Source organism: Chelonoidis abingdonii, chromosome 24 (genome assembly GCF_003597395.2).
Source record: "Chelonoidis abingdonii isolate Lonesome George chromosome 24, CheloAbing_2.0, whole genome shotgun sequence".
NCBI classification, from domain to species: Eukaryota; Metazoa; Chordata; order Testudines; family Testudinidae; genus Chelonoidis; species Chelonoidis abingdonii.
In genome coordinates, this window is record NC_133792.1 from 8215463 (window position 1) to 8234135 (window position 18673).

Consider the following 18673-nt stretch of genomic DNA (forward strand, 5'->3'; position numbering starts at 1 on the left):
CAAGATGGGGTTATGGGCCAGGTTTGTGCTGTTTTGCTGCATCCCTTCTCTCCCAGGGATGCTTTATCAGTGAACGAGCACCCTTGGGTAGGTAGGGAGGAGCTTTTGCCCCCTTTCTGGCAGTTCATCAGAGCTGCTGGTGACTTGCCATGTGTGTGTTTGTCTGTTTCCTTAGGGGAACAGTGGGCACAAAGGAGATCAGGGCCTCCCTGGCAATCCTGGCAGACGGGTAAGGTGACATTATTCCCCACCACATGCTCTGCATCCACTGCCAGCAGCTGCTCCGTGCTGGTGGTTAACGCTAACCCAGTGTGAACAGTCTGAGTTAATTCCTCTCGCTCCTGCGTGAGCAGCACGTAATGAGGGCAGTTTGCAAAGAGGCATGTTTGAGGGTGACATGGGGACGGGACACAGTGTCACGGGTTGTTTGGGATACTGTAGCTATGGGGAGAGGATACCGTTCCTGGAGGTGATGCTGGGGTACATTAGCAGTGAGGATCTTTAGGGGCGACCCCCAGGCGGACTGTGGTAGTGAGGAGCAGAGCTGAGCAGAAGCCATCGCTGATTTTCACATTACTTTGTTCACAAACTCCAGTTCTCTATCGTTGCACAGGGCAAGCGAGGCAAAGCCGGGCGCAAGCTCCCAAGAGGCCCCAAGGGACCCAAGGTAGGCAACACAGCTGTTTCTCTTGTCCTTTCCCAGCTGTGCCAGGTGACAGTACTGGTCTCACTTTGCCTTGACATGTCTAGCCTTGCCCGAGCTGCACTAGCCACCCACAGTGCAGAGCCAGCATGGACCTTAGGCTGGGTGAGTGCCCTGCACAGCTACTTTGCTCGGCAGTGGCATATGCATGGTTGTGTAGTTATCACCAGTTGGATGTGCCCAGACTCCGCTGGGCAGACAGATCCATGTCACCTACATCTCCTTGGCCTGTCATGCCAGGGCTAAGTCTAGGTTCATTATAGGTTTCATTAACAGTCATCTTGGACAGCCATGGGGCAAACTGGAGTGGATTTTCCTGTCATCCTGGCCAGGATTCCAGGCACCAGAGGTCTCGGAATGGATTTGCTTTCCATGAGAACTGCCATGGAAATGAGTCCACCCTTTCAACTGGTCCAGGTCACTGGCCTTGGAGGGTGAGCAACACGCTGGGCCCTACGGAGCCCAGCTGGGAAAGGCTTTGTCACTGGCAACTGGAGGCAGCTTAGGGCGTCAAATGAAAGGAGCTGTGGTGGGGATCCCCTTGGGTAAGCCAAAGGCAGGGCATCTTTGTGTCTATGAAGGGTCTTTAGCGTAACTGGGCCTAGAGCACCCACCAGCAGAGCTCTCAGAGAGCCACTGGGGCTCCCTAGCCTCTTCCCACGCTCCCCATCTCATCACTGCTTGGGGGGGAATCTGGTCCCTAAACACTAGCTAGTGTCCTACAGCACATGCGAGTCCTGATCTGATAGCCCCGATGGTGCCAAGCCTGCGAGATGCTCTTGCCTTTACATGGGCCTGTCCCAGCTGTGCCACTGCTGCTACGGTGTCTCTGAATTCTCTTTCTCTTTCGCCTGTGCTGAGGGTTTTCACAGCAATGAAACGTAAGAGGCTGATTAGCATCACCAGCGATCCTGCTGAGAGCTGATCTGTCCATGTGGCAAGGTGGGGAGGAGCCAAGAGAAATGGGAGGAGAAGCACCTTACCTGCCTTAGGCTGCTCATGGAGTAGTGATGTATGTTGGAGCAGTATGTCCTGTTCCTCACAAATTCTTCCCACATCTTGCATACGGTCGTTTGTCCCCACTCTTACTCTGTTGAAGAATCATCTGGGCCAAATCCTTTCTCCATCTCTTATCTAAAGCGTGGATCCCAGGACCTGTTCCCATCTTTCTGGCACATGCACCATCTCCACAAAACTCTTCTTTCTTTCACAAGAAATGCCCGTGGAATCATTCCTAACTTGCTGTTCTATTGTGACACTGAGATGGGTCTCTTCTCCTTCTGCCTTCCAGGGCCATCCAGGTGAACCAGGGTCAGAGGGACCACGTGGCCCACAAGGACCTTACGTGAGTATTGGCCACAGAGATGGGATAGGTGTCTCTTCTGAGCCTACTCTTTCACTGACAAATTTTAAATTAAGAGTGGGTTTTTTGTGTTTTTTTCTGAAAGATCTGCTCTAGAAATTATTTTGAAGAAGTTCTCTGGCCTGTGGTACGCAGGTGGTCAGACTAGTTGATCAAAATGCTCCCTTCTGGCCTCGGAATCTGACTTTTTCTAGGCATAGAGCACACGATGCTGAAGAGCTTTCTAAGAGAAAGGAAGGGCAGTCTGGTGGGTAAGAGCAAAGTTCAAATCCTGGCTCTGCTACAAGGCTCTGTGTGGACCGGGATCCTATTGTGCTAGGTGCTGTACAAAGGTGGAGAGTCCAGGACTGCTTGGAACCTTGTCTCAGGGAGAGTTCAGTGTTTTTGCTCTCCCGGCACCATGGGTCTGATTCTTCTCTTGTTTGTTTGACACCCTTGTAATGCTACTGTCCTCGGTGGAGTTACTCCTGATTCCTGCTGGCCTGAGAGCAGGATTCAGACTAGCACAATGGGGCTCTATATAGTCAGTGCATGCTCTTTGATGGTGCAGTATCATGTCTTTAGGCTGGAGCAGGGCAGCCTTCACTTTTGTATGAGCTTCAGCTTCCAAGTTGGGAAGGCAAAAGCTGCCTTTTTGACCTCCAGCTGTTGCCATGGCAATCCCTGCGACCTTCATGTTTTGTTCATGTACAAATGACCAGACAGAGGACTGACAAGGACTGCCTGGGTCAAGTCAAGTCCTCTGCTGATGCAAGCACCCTATCATATAATCCTGTTACTAAATTTATCACGCCCTATCTTAATGTTAGTTAGATTGTTTGCCCCCTGGACAGGTTCATCCTATAGAAAAAAATTCCAAAATCAGTTAAGCATAAAGGTCAAAACTTCGTTAGGTATTTTGCCTATTCAATCTTACTTGCCCTTCCAAAAACTAACATTCCTACGGTAGAGCATGCCATATAGCTAGTTAGATTATCCTGATGAAAATAAAATCATGATGGAAAAACAACATTTTGGTACAATCTGGGCATCTCCCATCCCTGAATTTTCTGACCAACCATGATGTTTGAGAAGAACATCTCAGCCTGGGGATGGATATGTCAGGCAGGTGATGTAATCACATTCGCAGAAGAAGTGCCCTCTGTGAACACAGCACTTCCAGGTCAGGGATCAAGAAGTGGCAGCTAGAGTTGGTCAAAAAAACAATATATTTTTTTTAGATGGTGTGTGAATTTGAATTACTTTTTTTTACAAGTTTTTTCCAAATGTTGAAAAACTTCTAAACATTTTGTTGAAATTTCAATCATTTAAAAAAAAAAAAAAAAGTCCAGTTGAAGAACTTGAAAAGTTTTGATGAGAACTGTTGGAAAAATGTATTTTCCCTGTTGAAAGTCCTTGCTCATCCAAAAAAATTCATTGAAAATGCAAAATTCATAAAATTTCAAGCAGCTTTAATGGCAGCCAGCAGTAGTTATTACTGGCACGGTTGGTCTTTGTTGGGGGAAGAGATACTCTTGGAGGATTCTCTGCAGCTTGAGGTCTTCAAACCACAATTTGAGGACTTCAGTATCTCAGACATAGGTTAGAGGTTTGTTACAGGAGTGGGTGGGTGAGATTCTGTGGTCTGCGTCGTGCAGGAGGTCAGATTAAACCTTAAAGTCTCTGACACGAGGCATTCAGCCCGTCTAGAAGTGTTATTGCCTAGCAGAGTTCTCAGCAGCAAGTAACGAACTCAACAGTACTCAGTGTCCTAATTGATGGAGATACATGGATGCTACATTTTTCCCCCCTATAGGGGATTCCTGGACTGAAAGGGGTGAAGGGAGACCAGGGGTCAAAAGGACAGAAGGTATGTAGTGCTCTGTTCTACTAGTCACTTGAGCACTGTGTTGTAGTGGGGGCTTTGCATGGGTGGAATATGACTCTAGTTAGTGGTAGCATAGTCAGAAGAGTCACTTATTCAAAATCTTTCCAGCTTAGCCATCCTGCTTCTTCGCACGTTGGTCTAACTCTTTCCATGAGCCTGAAGATATGCACATATTAGGCTCCTCTCTTTCTCCCTTGTCTGTTACTGGTCTTACCCTACCCATCATGTCATCTGGTAGTTGAAGCCAAGTCCTACGAGTATACGATCACTTAATCCCCATATCACCTGTTCCTAATACTTCTGATGACTTTTACATGTGAGTAGATATTCTCTTTGGGAACTGATTAGGTGCGTAATTTGACCATGGCACAAGAAGCTCATGCATATCTTGATGGCCCTATCTGCCAGCTGGGATACGGTACATAAGGGTGACAGGTGTTCCCCAGTGCCAATCAGTTGCTCATGACATTCAGAACTCACTGTAATAAATAAAACTTTTAAACGTAACAGAACCCAAAGCATTGTCAGTAGGGCTGGTTGGGCAATTGGTTTGGTTTTGATTTTCACCATGAAAAATTATGGTAAACAATATATATTTTTTTTAATTTTCATCCAAAATTTTCTTGGGAAACTCCTTGGGTTTTCATCAAAAAGCTGAAAAAAAATGGTTTAAAACCAAAAATGTTTGGAGTCTTGGTTGCCAAATTTTTTTGACTAGAAGTTTTTATCACAAGAATTTCTGTTTTATTGTATAATGCCATTCCATGCCCGTAAAAAAACCAACCAAACAAACAAAACCAGAAATCCCCTGAAAAATAAAAGCACTTCTCCAGAAAGTTTTCAGCCAATTGCACTTGTCAGCATCACAACACTGGTTCACCATGCTTGGAACTGTCTGGCCCTGCTTGGTTGATTTGTGTTGGATATGCCACTGTTAGCACACATCTACTCTCAATGGGAAGAGTTTGGGGTTCTTGGTCAGACTATTTGCCACTGGCCTATCAATGTAAGAGAAAACCCCATGTAATCAGGAAAGCGGAATGAATCTAGGCCTCCTGCTGATTTCTGCAGTTTCCCTCCTCTCGGCGTTTGAGTTTGAAGGAAGAACATTTATCTTGTTTTGCATTTGTGTGGATTACTCATCTAGGGAGGATTTTGAATCTCTTTTTAGGGTGCTCACCAATCTGATAATAACAGCTGTATAGGGAACATGATCAATATCTATCAATACTTCGTACTTAAAACATACAGCAAAACCTGCACCGATGATCATCTGCATTAACTCCTTTGGTCTCAGAATCCCTTGTCCTACAGCCAGCAAAACCTCAGTCCTTGGCTGCCATAATGAGATGTAATAGCTGACATTAGTATGGTTCCTTGTATCTAACCTCCATGCCAGCTCGTCCTCCATCGCCCAGAAACTGATTGTTGAAGGGCAGGGTCAGTGCAACCATTTAGGTGACCTCGGTGGTTGCCTAGGGCACTAGGATTTGGGGGGCGGCATTTTCTTCGACAGCGACCGCGGTGGCCAGATCTTCGGTCGCCCCGGTCGCCAACGACATTTAGACGGAGGGAGCTGGGCAGGGGAGCACAGAGAGGGCCGCCTGCAGCAAGTAAGGTGTGGTGGGGCGGCATGCAGGGGAACTCCCCGCCCCAGCTCGCCCCTGCTCTGCCTCCTCCTCGAGCACGCCATGACTGCTTCACTTCTCCCGCCCCCCAGGCCTGAGGCGCCTAAGCTGATTGGCGCTGCAAGCCTGGGAGGCGGGAGGAGTGAAGTGGCGACGGTGTGCTCGGGGAAGAGGCAGGGCAGGGTTGGGGAGCTGCCGCAGGGGGGGCGCCTCAGGGCGGAGCGGGGGTGCTGCTGCGAGACGGGGGCTCGGGACAGGGGAGGGCACAAGTTGGAAGTTTTGCCTAGGGCATGAAACATCCTTGCACCGGCCCTGGTAAAGGGCTGCTAGAACCTGACCTTCACACTTCTCAGCTGTAGGGCTGTTGAGTTTTGTCGTCTGTGCTGTTACCAATTCCCGCCCGTGATTGGCTCTTCTAGGGTGAGAAAGGCAGCAAGGGATATTGTGGCCCGCAAGGAGACGATGGCTTCAAGGTATGTATAGTGATTTCTTTCTTTTCTTTCCTTTCCCTGTCCTGCCTCTTTCAACTACGGTGGCGCTCACTCAGTACCTGTCACCTCTCTTAGGGCAAGCAAGGACCCGTAGGTGCACCTGGAAGGCCAGGATCAAAGGGAGAGCAGGTAAAGGATTTAAACTTGTCCTCTCCTTGTGTAGATTGTTTTGCAGTCATGTGCAGCCCTGCCCCGTGCTGGCTTGCACGGCTGCTTTCAGGCACTAGCTGGTAGTTCCAGTGTTGGGGAAAAAAGGGAGGTACATGGGGGAAGCAATGAATTCATCCAAAGGTAAGTTCCCAGCCTGGGGTTGGACTGTGAGAAGAGGAATGCAGTGCACGTGCCTTGGGGTAGGGACAAAGGAGTGCAGGCAGAAGTGACATTATTGGAGGGAGGGAATTGGAATTTGGCCTGGGTGAATTTTTGGCACTTTTTTGTTGCTGTTGCAAAATACACTGGCAGATAGAAAAATAAGAAATGGCTTTGAATGTGTATCACAGCGTGCGGACTGCTGTGCTGCAAAAGGATGGAGAATCGCCAACAGAGACAGTGAGGTCTAGTGATTAGAACAGGGGACTGGGAATCGGTGCTCGGGTCCATTCCTGACTCTGACACTGCCTTTCTATTGACTTTGGGCAAGTCTTCTAATCTCATTGGACTCCATCTCCTTTTTATACTCCAGATAGGATTGGGATCAACCTCCTGGATGTAGTGAGGTTTAATTATTGACGGTATAGTGTGATCATCAGCTGAATATGTGCGAAGTAGTCTTGTTAGTGATGTTCCTTTCTTGCCCTGAGGGCTGGAGAATCCCTCTGCAGCTTGGAGGTTCAGTGCATGCTTTAAACTCCAAGGCCCTGAATGGGGCAACCCAGATCCAGGGGCACCCATGGGTTTTTCCCACATATTCCTGCAATACGTTATCAACTGAGCTTGTGCCTTTTTTGCAGGGTAATATTGGCCCACCTGGTCCATGGGGATCCTCCGGCTTCCCTGGAATGCCAGTAAGTCCTTCGCTGTCCTAGAGGGGGTGCATATGACGGTACCATGTGATAGATTGGCAACCAGGTGCTTCGTGCACTTGGATAGATGCTCTGGTTTACAGCTGTCCACCGAAGCCAGATGGAGAGTAGCATAACTAATTACGTAATAATAATTATTGGGACATTTCAGAACGACTCGGGGAGCCCTCCCCCACAGCACTCCTCTCCGTCAGAGACTTTCCATTCCTTTCCTTTGTTTCTTTTGAAACCACTTTGCTCCCTCTCCCAAACTGGCCTCCTCCCCCATCTTCCTGTAGTATGGCAGGCTTGGTGGGGACATCCACACTCTCCCTCTAGACTGTGGGGGCGGATGGGGCGACTCACGTTCTGCCAGGTGAGATAGATTATGTATATTGGGTTTTAACCTCACAAGTCGTCAGAAGCCTGGGATTCCCTGGGCTTATTGTGCTTTGCTGGTAACAAGCGATGCAGTGACAGACACTTAACTGGGGTAGCTCAGGATTGGGCCCTATACAGATGTGAAAAGGGTGGCCGTAGGGCCTACTGATCAGAGCACTGGCCTGGGACTCGGAAGACCTGGGTTCTATTCCTGGCCCTGCCACTAGCATGCTGGGTGACCATGGCCAAGTCACAGACTTGCCCCATGCCTCCATTTCCCCATCTGTAAAATGGGGCTAATCATACCTCCTATGCATATTGCTTTGAGAGCTGCTGAGGAAAAGTGTTTTATTCATATTATTCTCTGTATTTATTTATTGCTGCAGGTGTCGTATGTCTTCCCAAGTCAGTGTATATCTTCCAACTCAGAGAATGTTTGTTTTTTTTCTCTTTTCCCTTCCAGGGCTTATTTGGACAAAAAGTAAGTAGGATGTGGTGTTCTCTTCTGTGACCTGACTGCATCCTAGTTCTTTCCACTGAATATATCCCACCTGGCGTGGCTATAGCCACATGTCCTATGCTCTATGTGCATCTCCCTCCACCTAGCTCAGAAAGGATGTGGACAAATTGGAGAGAGTCCAGCAAAGGAAACAAAAATTATTAGGGGGCTGGGGCACATGACTTACGAGGAGAGGCTGAGGGAACTGGGCTTATTTAGTCAGCAGAAGAGAAGAGTGAGGGGGGATTTGATAGCAGCCTTCAACTACCTGAGGGGCGGTCTCAACAGAGGTGGAGCTCAGGCTGTTCTCCAAGATGGTGGCAGGATGGCGAACAAACGGATATGTCTCAGGTTGTTGCCAATGGGGGAGATCTTAAGGTTGGATATTAGAAATATTTTCACGTAGGGCAGATGGTGAACACTGGATTTGGGTACGGTGAGGTTGGAATCTCATCCTACAGGCTTTGAAGGCCCATCTGACAAGCCCTGGCTGGGATGATTTAGGCTGGGATTCTGCTTGTGAGCAGGAGATTGGACTGAAAGTCATGGTTCGTCAGACTTTTCTACTGTGCGTGACCCTTCATCACAGACAGCTACTGAGTGTGACCCCCCCCCATCAGTAAAACACCTTTTAAAATATTTAACACACTTGTATAAATGCTGGAGGCAAAGCAGGGCTTGGAGTGGAGGCTGACAGCTCGTGTCCCCCCACGTAATAACCTCATGACCCCTTGAGAGTCCCAACTCCCAGTTTGAGAACCCCTGGACTAGATGACCTCCTGAGGTCTCTTCCAACCCTAATCTTCTATAATTCTAAGGAAGCAACCAGCCCTCCTCTTCCTTCTCTGCATTTTGGGGGTTGGATCTCATGCTGTAGGTGGCCCACTTTCTAGGGCCCTGTGCTTTTGACCTCTCAAGGCATACGAAGGAGGCGAATGAAACCACATCTGCATCTGATGAGCACGACATTACAAGCCTTTCCCAACCCTGGTGGGAAGCCGGGGCAGAGCCTGTCTCTAGCCTGCAACGTGCATCATGCAGGGATGGATGGGGTGTGCACTGGGCTAGTCTTCAGCTTTGTTGTCTCGTCTGTTCTGGTGATGCTGCTCTAAGAAACAGCCAGCATGTTCCAAAAAGCTTCCCGTGTCTCCTTCAGTCCCCACAGCTCGTCCCACACACCCTCACCCTGGAGAGTGTCTTGGGAGATGTTTTATCCTAGATGGATTGATCCACTAGGGGTGCGGGCCCTGACGGAGGGAAGAGGAGGGATTCCTAGTGCTTTCTCTGGGACAGTCTCCAGCTGCAGAACATCTTGCTGACTGTTTGTTCCCCCCACCCCCCACCCTCTCTCTCTCATGTTAGGGACTTAAAGGTTTCCAAGGCCTCCCAGGACCCAAAGGCAAGCCAGGCCTGCCTGTAAGTTAAGCCAATATTTACATACTCCCCCCCACCCCAGTTCTTTCTTTCTCAAACAAGAGAGAACTTGCACAGTGTGGCTGACAACAGAGGGAGGCGGGGGAGTCAAAAGGCCTTTGCAGCAGAGCCCCAGCAGCCTGCCATGTACCTGGGGAGCACTGAATGGCAGCAGGACTGGAAGGGACCTCATGGGTCCTCGCACCCAGTCCGCTGCTGGCTCAGGCTACCCGGGTGATGCTCTGTGCAGAATGCCGAGAGGGATGCCAATGTTGTTGTCGTTGTCGTCTAGGGTGCGCCCGGCCTTGCCGGTCCCAGGGGACCCTCACTAAACGTCTCCATGGAGGAACTGAAGGTGAGTGTCGTGGGTGGGGAAACACAGCCATCAAGCCACACAGAGCCCGTGATGGCGGCTGCTGCTTTGGTGGGGAGAACGTTTCCTTTTCCAAAGCTCTGGTTGGTCTTGGCCTGGTGGGAGCTGTGTAACTAGCACAAAGTGGCACCTGACAAGGTGTGACTGATGTGCTGACTGTTGTTGGCTCCTTTTGCGTGGGGGTGGGGAAGGAGGGTGTTCGCCTGCACAGGCCTGCTTGAATATAAAATATACAGTGGCTTAATCAGCACTAAGCTAGAAACAGGAGAATTGAGGGCCAGTGGCCTCCATTTCCCCGGGTTTGCATTGCAAGTCTCAAATCACGTTCCCCCTCCTGACACTGCTTTCCAATTTCCAGCCACAACAGAAGAGCTTGTAACTTTGCTCCACTTTGGGCAGGAGAAGGCTTCCTCCAGTGAGGAGGCATCTAAGGAGAAACCAGCTGAGCCTGTTGGTCACTCCCCAGAAAGCGTCACCAGTTAGTGCTGCAGTGTTTGATCACAAAGCCCTCGTGGATGTACTTCCAACTTAGTAAGGAGGCATCTGCTTAAGGATACCAACTTCCTTGCCTACCTGTCCCCCTTATTCGTATTCCAGTAGTACCTAGAGGCCTCAGCTGAGATCAGGGCCCTATTGCTCAAGGTGCTGTACAGAGTGCAAGAGAGTCCCTGCTCTCAACAGCCACTGTGTAACTAGACAAGACACACATTGGGTGCACTTGGGCTGTTCCTGGCTGCCTGGGGAAAGGTGAGGGAGATTCGAGTTACTTTCTATATTTCTTCCACCCTTTTTAGCATCTGATTTATTCAACCAACAAACTGAGCTACGCCAGGGTGTGGGCTCTTCTGGACAACTTGGGCCATGAGCTGAAGCTCCTGGTAGACCCCCCAAATGGCACTAAAGACAACCCAGCTGCCAACTGCAAGGAGCTCCTCCTGGCTCAGCCTGGCCTGCCTGACGGTACCGAACAAACAGCACCGTGCCCTTGGGGGAGCGGGAGCCCAGTCCGGATGTCACGGGTGGACTGGGGTCCTTCCAGTCCTCTCTGGACTCAGCTTGGTAGCTCCATTGCAGAAAGATCACCACAGGCGTGTAGCAGCTGGGGAGCTGGCTGAGCTGTGCAGAGAGAGCTCATGGGGGGAGGGAAGCGTCCACAGGGCCTCTCCACTTGGCTTTAAGCAGAAGTCATTAGCCCTGAATCTTCAGGAGCACTGAGGTTCACTGTGCCCTGCCCTGGGTGAGGTGAATGGGACAGTGGTTGCCCCATGGTTAATCTCTCAGAGGAATTTAGAGCAAGTGCACTCAGGGCATCGGTGTCCAGCAGAAAAGAAGGGTTCCTCTGTGGGTAGTCTACAGCTGTCCAGATGACCTCCTCTCTCTAATTCTGGATTGCACGCACACACAGCCCCCGGCCCTTCAGACCTGCTTTCTCTCTAGAGCCTGTAGACATGCGGACTCACCCCTGCAGCGCTTCCTGCTGGTTCGTTCTGGGAATTAGCTCTCCAGCCTCCAGAGCGCCCTCTGCAGGCCGGTGATCCGCCTGTCCTCTTGGCCCTGTGTCCCTCCCTGGACCCCGGTGCCCCTTTAACTGGGGTGCTGATCCCTGGCAGTACCCCACTAATCTGAGTCTCCCCTCCCTGGGGAACCCCCAACCCACTACCCCCCTTCACCTCAGTTTTGGCTACTGCGTAGTCTCCATCTAGCCCCCGCTCACTGGGGCAGACGGCAGTATCAGCCACTCATCATAGGCAAAGGGGTTTGGACCGGCTGCCTTTGCCTACCCGTGGGCTGCCCTCTGCAACTCCCAGTACCTGTTGCCTTATGCTAGGCCGCAGCATGGGGCTTTCCAGGCTGGAGCTCCCCAGCTCCTCTGCCTTTCCCCAGCCCTGCTCCACTCAGGTACCCTGTCTCTAGCACCCTGCAGCCAGGTCCTTCTCCCTCTACAGGCAGAGGAAGAGTCTCTCTGTCCCTGGCTTCTCTGCCTTTATAGGGCCAGCTGAGTCTGTTTGGGGAGTGGCCCCAGCTACAGCCACTTCTCCCAATCAGCCCAGCCTAAAAGCTGCTTTCTCCAGCCACAGCCCCTTCCGAGGGCTGTTTTTAACTCTTCAGGACAGGAGAGGGAGTCCACCCCCCTACAAGCCCATTAATTGACAGCTCCTACAGCCAGAACCTGGTCATGTCTTCTCAGTAGGAGAAAAGATGAGTCAGGCATATCGCCTGTTACTCTTTACGGCCTGGTCACATCTGCAATATCACAGCTGTTGTGCTCAGGCGGGTTGATGTTTTCCTGGCACCGCGCTCAGGGAGGGACGGTGTGTTGACTTCTGCCATCTTGGCTGACCCAGTGGGAACTCAGCTGGGGCCCCTCACAGCTAAAAGTCAGAACTGCTAAAGGCTGGGTCTGTAACACACTCAGATCCTGTTTGGATCAGATACCGAGGGGGACGTGTAACACGCTCAGCAACGGCTTATGTGATTCCTTTGGACTTAGGAAGCCCATGAGGAGGGGCCGAGATCCACAGCAGTGCAAAGCTGGGATGGGTTCCTGCTTGTCATCTTGGCTCTCTCACTGGGGATTGAACAAAAAAAAGCAGAACTCGAAGCTGGAGCTGCTACAGCTTGAGCTTAAAAAAAGAAGTGGGTTACAATGCGGCCATTCTGGCAGCGTGGAACGTACTTCCTGCTGCGGCGTGAGTGCCCACGTACCCTGCCAGCAGACTGGCTGGTGTTTATTAGTCCACAGGCTTTGTCAGCCCACTGTTGGGAATGGCCTGTGACAGGTTGGCTGGGGTGGGGAGTCAGGCCACATTGCAGGGGCGTGTGACATGACTGGGAATTCAGCATGATTTCTAGCAAAGTGAGACCGACGTGGTTAAGAGGCTGGTGTGGGGAATGCAGCAGAGCACATCACAGGACTTTTGCTCTCTCATGGACGCCCTGGTGACAGGCACTACCCTTTAGAAAAAGCATGTGCTTGGTCATGAAAGCTAAAGCAGCCTCCTTCCCAAACACGAGCGGCTCTGAGTGACCTGCTCCTGGTTCTTCCCCCATCCAGGTTATTATTACATAGACCCCAATCAAGGCAGTCCGCAGGACTCGCTGCTGGCCTTCTGCAACTTCACAGCAGGGGGAGAGACCTGTATCGCTCCAGTACGCAATCAGGTATGGCTGGGGGATTGCAGCATTGGAGGGGAGGAGGAGGAGTCTGGGGGACTTGCACAAAATCTGCTTCTCTGCAATGCCTCTGATGGTGACAGAGCCAGGCATGGGCGGCTAAGGACCTGCGCCATGATATGCAAGCCAGAGTAGAGGTCCAGGAATTGGGGAGGGAATGACTGATATCCTAGTGGGGGCGGGACAAGAGGGAAAGGAAGGGGAATTAGAGAGGAAGTAACGTAGCCCCGAGCCTCAGCACCAACGATTAGCCACACGTAACTTACTTAGTGTCTAGTTTGGCTGGTTTGTGCTGACAAAGCAGGGGGCAAGGCAAGGCAGAAAGCAGTCTTGTTCCGTAGCCTCTCTGGGGGTGCTTAGGGGCATACTGCTGCCTGGTGAGGGAGGGGGAGGGCATTGCTCTCTGTGTAAACCCCAAGAGTGAGCAGAGGGTGGGAAGAGGTGGAGCCTCTGTAAAACACAATTATTTACTACACCCATTAAGGTCCAGAGCACGGCTCTGCTGAGGTGCCTCAGCTGGAGACGAAGCCAGGCTACAGTTCCTGGTCAGCGTTATTGGCTACCAGGCAGTCCAGCTGCTTAACCTCAGACACAGAGGTGCAAGTGGGACCTGAAAGTCACGACAGGCTGTCGTCTCGTCAGCCGCACGTGGGGCATCTAACTGTGGCAACGTTTTTACTCCTCAGGTGCCCATCAAGGCCTGGCTGAGAGCATACACCTCCAAGGACACCTTTGAGTGGTTCAGCGCCCTGCCTGGGGGCTTCCTGGTCAGTTCTGTTCTGCCCTGGTGTGTCAGGGAGGGGGCCCTCATATCAGTTCATTGGCATGGTGCCAGGAGCGATCAGAGCACTGCATGCAGGGCTGTTTTAATAGCGGACGCTGAACCTTCTGTTCTCAGTCTTGGCACATTCTGTAGGGTGGGTGCTAAGGGAGCTCTTGATAACTCTTGAATCAAGCTCTGCTTGAAACAGGAATTAATCCAGGGATGTCCTAGGGGCTGTGTTGTACGTAAGGTCAGACTGGGTGAGCACCTTCTGGCCTTACAGCCTATGAAAGCTGCTCTCAGGTTCACCGACCACCACCACGTGTGCCTGTAACCATGATGGGGAGTGGGCATCCGGCCTGACTAATGTCTGTACACTTCTAACACCTCTGTGGGGAGTGGGGCATGCAGTCCTGCAGCCGGGGTGTATCCCTCCCTTCCTTTTCCACTGGGACTCTGGCAATGGGGTTAAGACATCGTCCCTCGCCCCAGCTGATAATCTTAGGGTTGCCAACTTTCTAATTGCTCTGCTCCCGGCTCACTCTATTCCCCCCGCCCCACTTTCACCAAGCTGGGGCAGGGGGTTGGGGTGTGGGAGGGAGTGAGGGCTCTGAGATGGGGCAGGGATGAAGTCTTTAGGGTGCAGAAGGGGGTGAGAGTTAGGGCCGAGGGGTTTGGGGTGCAGGAGGGGGCTCAGGGATGGGGCAAGGGGTTGGGGTGTGGGAGGCGGTGAGGGCACCGAGGATGAAGGGTTTGGGGTGCAGGAGGGAGATCTAGGCTAGGGCTGAGGTGTTTGTAGTGTGGGAGGCAGCTCAGGGCTGGGCAGGGGGTTGAGCTGTGGGAGGGCTCTGGCTGAAGGTGTGTGCTCAGGGGTGGGGCCAAGGATGAGACATGCAGGAGGGGGTCATAGGAGAGGATGCAGGCTCCAGGAGGGGGTTCCGACCTGGGGAAGAGGGTTTGGGCTCTATCTGGGAGGTGCAGCTTACCAGCCCTGGGCCCGCACGGCTCCTGGAAGCGGGTGGCAAGTCCATTCCCTAGGTGCAGGAGCCAGGGGATGTCGCATTCTGCCTCCGCCCCAAGTGCTGGCTCCACAGCTCCCATTGGCCAGGAACCGGGGCCAGTGGGCACTGTGGGGGTGGCACCCTGCAGAGCCATGGCAGGCAAGGAGCCTGATTTAGCCCTGCTGTGCCACCAACCCGACTTTTAACAGCCCAATCGGCGATGCTGACCGGCGCCTCCAGGTCCCTTTTCAAGAGGGCATTCTGGTGAAAAACTGGACACCTGGCAACCCTAGATAATCTCAGGGTGGGTTAAATGTGGGCCTTGGAAGAGCCTCCTGACACAAACGGTGCCATCCTCTCCGTCAGGCTAGACTTGGGGGCTTTGCTGTGGGTTAAGCATTCTAAGCAGCTGCAGTAGGTCTGCTCTCCCGCTGCAGAACCCCATTAACCCTCTTGTGGCTACAGCTGGAATACCAGGGCGCTAGCACCGTCCAGCTCCGCTTCCTGAAGCTGCACAGCAGCCTCGCCACCCAGAAGGTGTCGTACTCCTGCAGGCCTGACTCCAACGGCGGAGAGCCGCAGCTGGAGAAAGCCATCAAATTCCTAGTGGACTCCAGGGAGCAGAGCTACCTGTCCACTCTGCCAGGCTGCATGGTATGTGGAGGGGGGTGGCAGGAAGCTGTGCCAGTGCTTTGAAGCACGAGTGTGTTCTTAGCAGAAGCAATTCAGTCGAGAGAAGTGGGGATTCCCGCAGGGCAAAGGCCTTTCCAGTGGCACTTCTTGTAGGTCACACCCAGCAACCGTTGACAGCCCTGCCTGTAAATCTTGTCTTCCCAGCTGCAGGGAGAGGGGCTTAGTGCTGGGCTCAAAGGTAGCCTTGGGAAGAGGAGATGGGTGCCACGGCAACCTTTGCCATGACGAGAGACCTGGCCAAAGCAGTTACACGTTACCCATAGCTAGGTGGAGCCCATGCAGTATGGATGCTTGCCCACTGTTCTCCCCCGTCACCCGCCAAGCAAGCAATTCCAGTTCAGGCCATGCATACTAATATGTCGAGTAAATTAGGTGCCAGCTTCCCTTTCAGGGTGTCTTTTTGTTCTCAGTAGACTCTGATGGAGATGTTTAAGCTCAGTGGTTTGAGCACTGGCCTGCTAAATCCAGGTGGGGAGTTCAATCCTTGAGGGGCCATTTAGGGATTTGGGTCAAAAATCTGTCTGGGGATTAGTCCTGCCCTGAGCAGGGGGTCGGACTAGATACCTCCTGAGGTTCCTTCCAACCCTGATAGTCTCTGAACCACAGGGAGGCCACATCCACCCAAATCCAAGGGCCATTGCAATCATATTTTTCAGCTTCCAGGACCTCACATTGGGCATTTTAAATAAGGCCCCAGCCCCCCACGTTGGCTTGAGGTGGCACTCAACAGCTCTGCCCCTCAAGCCATTTAGCTAGAGACCCAGCTTCAGGCAGTCCCGTTTGAAAATGAGGAACTTAGTTAATTCCCGGCAGTCCAAACACCCAATGTTAGCAAGTGAAGTTAGTTCCCAGTGGGATGGTGCAGAAGCAGCATCATGAAGCAATAATTTTGTCTCAACAACAGACCCTTTGGCACCCAAGCTGCATTTTTAGTAGCACCTAGAGTCCATGCTCCAGGCCCCATTAGGCCTGCCCCCCAGAGCTGTAGCTCTACCACAGGAGGGAAGAAGGTGTCTTACTCCTGGTAACTGGCCATGCTAAAGCCAGCAGTCTGAAGCTGAGAACACAGGGGAAGAGGGAAAGCTAAGGTTTACCTTGGCCTGCTAATGAGTATTAGTCTTTACTTGGATTTTACCTTGTTAGTTACCATGTTATTCCAGCCCTTTGTGCCCACGGTAGGTGCCCTGCTGAGATCCCTTCCAGCCCTACATTGCTATGATAACACAAGGTAAAAACACCTTTTTTCCTAGTTGATTCAGTTGGGAATTGGTCCTGCTTTGAGCAGGGGGTTGGACTAGAACCTCCCAAGGTCCCTTCCAACCCTGATACTCTGAGTAGAGACAAGGCCTATGAACTCTTACACTGTCACCACTGACCGATGCTAATACTGCAGCTCCATTGTGTGTTACAGCTGGACAACGAGTCTTCGATCACAGACGCCATATTCCAGTTTTCCACAGAGGATCTGGCGCTCTTGCCCCTGCGAGACCTGGCTGTGTTTCACAATGGAGACGTCTCACACCAGTTTGGATTCACGGTTGGACCAGTTTGCTTCAGCTGAACCCAGAAACAAAAATCCACTTTCCTTTTGGGGAATGTATGACTGCAAAGGAGAAAGGAACTAAAAAAACCCCTTCCCATTGCTGCACCTCTGGGTAGCTTTTGAAAGCTCCTGTTCCTATTTATAAGGTAATGTTTATAGCTGCATTATGCCATGGACTACACGGCCTTCTGAAGGAGGAGACTATTGTTTACAAAAGTAATTGCTCTATAAATATATATATATATAAAAGGTGTTAATTTAATAATTGATGGGAAAATTGTCCTTTAACTCCATCCATTAAGGTCTGCTTAAAAGGAGAGCCAAGCTTTCAGCTGGGACCAAGTTTTCTTCCCTAAGTCCCTTAGTCCCTTTCTCTGCTGCAGCAGCAGTGTGTAGAGCCGCTGGATTAGCACAGGCAAGTAGCCAGGCTGTTGTTGCCTGTGGAGATTGTGCCAATCAAACAAGCAGCTGGAGCTGGTTGGGAATTTTTCCACAAGTGTGTTTTCATCGAAAAATGGTGCTTTCTCAAAACTGGAACTTTTTGTAGGAAAGGGTCAGTTGAGATGAGATTTGACTCAAAAACATCACTTTAAAAATTCTGCGTTTTTTTTCTTTCAAAACTATGTTCTGTTTTTAAATTGAAGCTGTGTTAACAATGGTTGAAATCAAAACATTTCAAAGGTAGCACAATGAAACACTGCTGGGTGACCTAAACTGAATATTTTTTCTTTTGGATTTTTCAAGGTGTAAAAATTGTCAAGATTTTAACTTTTTCCCAATTCAGGGTAGGGAGGAATATACCGACAGCTCAAAAATGTCTGCAGAATGGGAGAAGGGATTCCTACCCAGCTCTAACTGCAAACTATCTCCAGGAGGTTCTCCATCCTACCAACCTTACAGGAGGAGTAACACCTTGCCTTTCAGTTCTTACAGAAAATACACCTATTCATGCAAACTCCTCACTTGGTCAGCCAGCAACATGTTTCTTAACACTGCTGCCCCAGGGGTGATTGTGAAAGATGGTGTGAGAAATACTGCCAGCAACGCCTGAACTTTATCAAGCTTGGTAGAAGGACAGATATTTAATGACAGTTACATTATGATGCCCTCCTTAAATCATTACTATAAGCAACAAATGCTGCCAATTTTTCAGGGATAGTTGGTGGAGAAAATTCACTGTGTAGAGAAAAGGGATAAAATTTCTGTGTGATTGTTTATTTAAGGCTTTGTCTCACTAAGGGAGACAAATGAAGGGCAAGAAGTGTCTAGTTAGAATCTGCTGCACAATGAACTGGTACATCAGGAGATGCTGCTGAGACTCAGACTATTTAAAGCAGTTCCGTTGTACAGGGGCATCTTTTCTAGCAGGTGGTGCCAACACTGAGGCACAGCCCTATTTCTATTCGCTGGCTTGTGACAGGGTCAGAGTCCTAGAGCGAGGTGCTGATCTGGATCAGCAGCAGTTTTACAATTCAGCCACATTCCTGGAATCCAATTCCACCCCACCCACCCCCAGGATGCACCTATTGTTTGGAAGAGATTTGACTCCCTTTATAGCTCTTCATATAAACCAAAACACCTGGTTTGCTTACAAACAGGCTTGTTTTGCTCTTAAGAAGTCAAGTAAGTGAAATCTCACATTTAAAAATGATGCTGGAATTAACTAAAGCCAGGCATGCCTCATCCCAAGGTGGTTTTGGGGCTGATGATTGGGGGAGGGAGGGCAGCTGCATGCACTGCTTAGCTCCAGGCCACTAGTGTTTTGTAACCAATTTATAAG

The 18673-nt window shown here is 50.8% G+C and overlaps 1 protein-coding gene across 1 annotated transcript in view; it reads left to right on the forward strand.

The window, feature by feature from the left end:
• LOC116835220 (uncharacterized) overlaps positions 1-17149 on the forward strand; it is a 249478-nt gene extending 232329 nt beyond the window's left edge. The window contains exons 53-67 of the mRNA XM_075060693.1: positions 176-229; positions 614-667; positions 1995-2048; positions 3862-3915; positions 5981-6034; positions 6128-6181; positions 7003-7056; positions 7898-7915; positions 9296-9349; positions 9639-9701; positions 10514-10679; positions 12775-12881; positions 13580-13660; positions 15123-15311; positions 16762-17149. Of these exons, the coding sequence (XP_074916794.1) occupies positions 176-229; positions 614-667; positions 1995-2048; positions 3862-3915; positions 5981-6034; positions 6128-6181; positions 7003-7056; positions 7898-7915; positions 9296-9349; positions 9639-9701; positions 10514-10679; positions 12775-12881; positions 13580-13660; positions 15123-15311; positions 16762-16911 (1206 nt within the window). The 3' untranslated portion in view covers positions 16912-17149. The remainder of the gene's footprint in view (positions 1-175; positions 230-613; positions 668-1994; positions 2049-3861; positions 3916-5980; positions 6035-6127; positions 6182-7002; positions 7057-7897; positions 7916-9295; positions 9350-9638; positions 9702-10513; positions 10680-12774; positions 12882-13579; positions 13661-15122; positions 15312-16761) is intronic.
• Positions 17150-18673: the final 1524 nt, after the last annotated feature.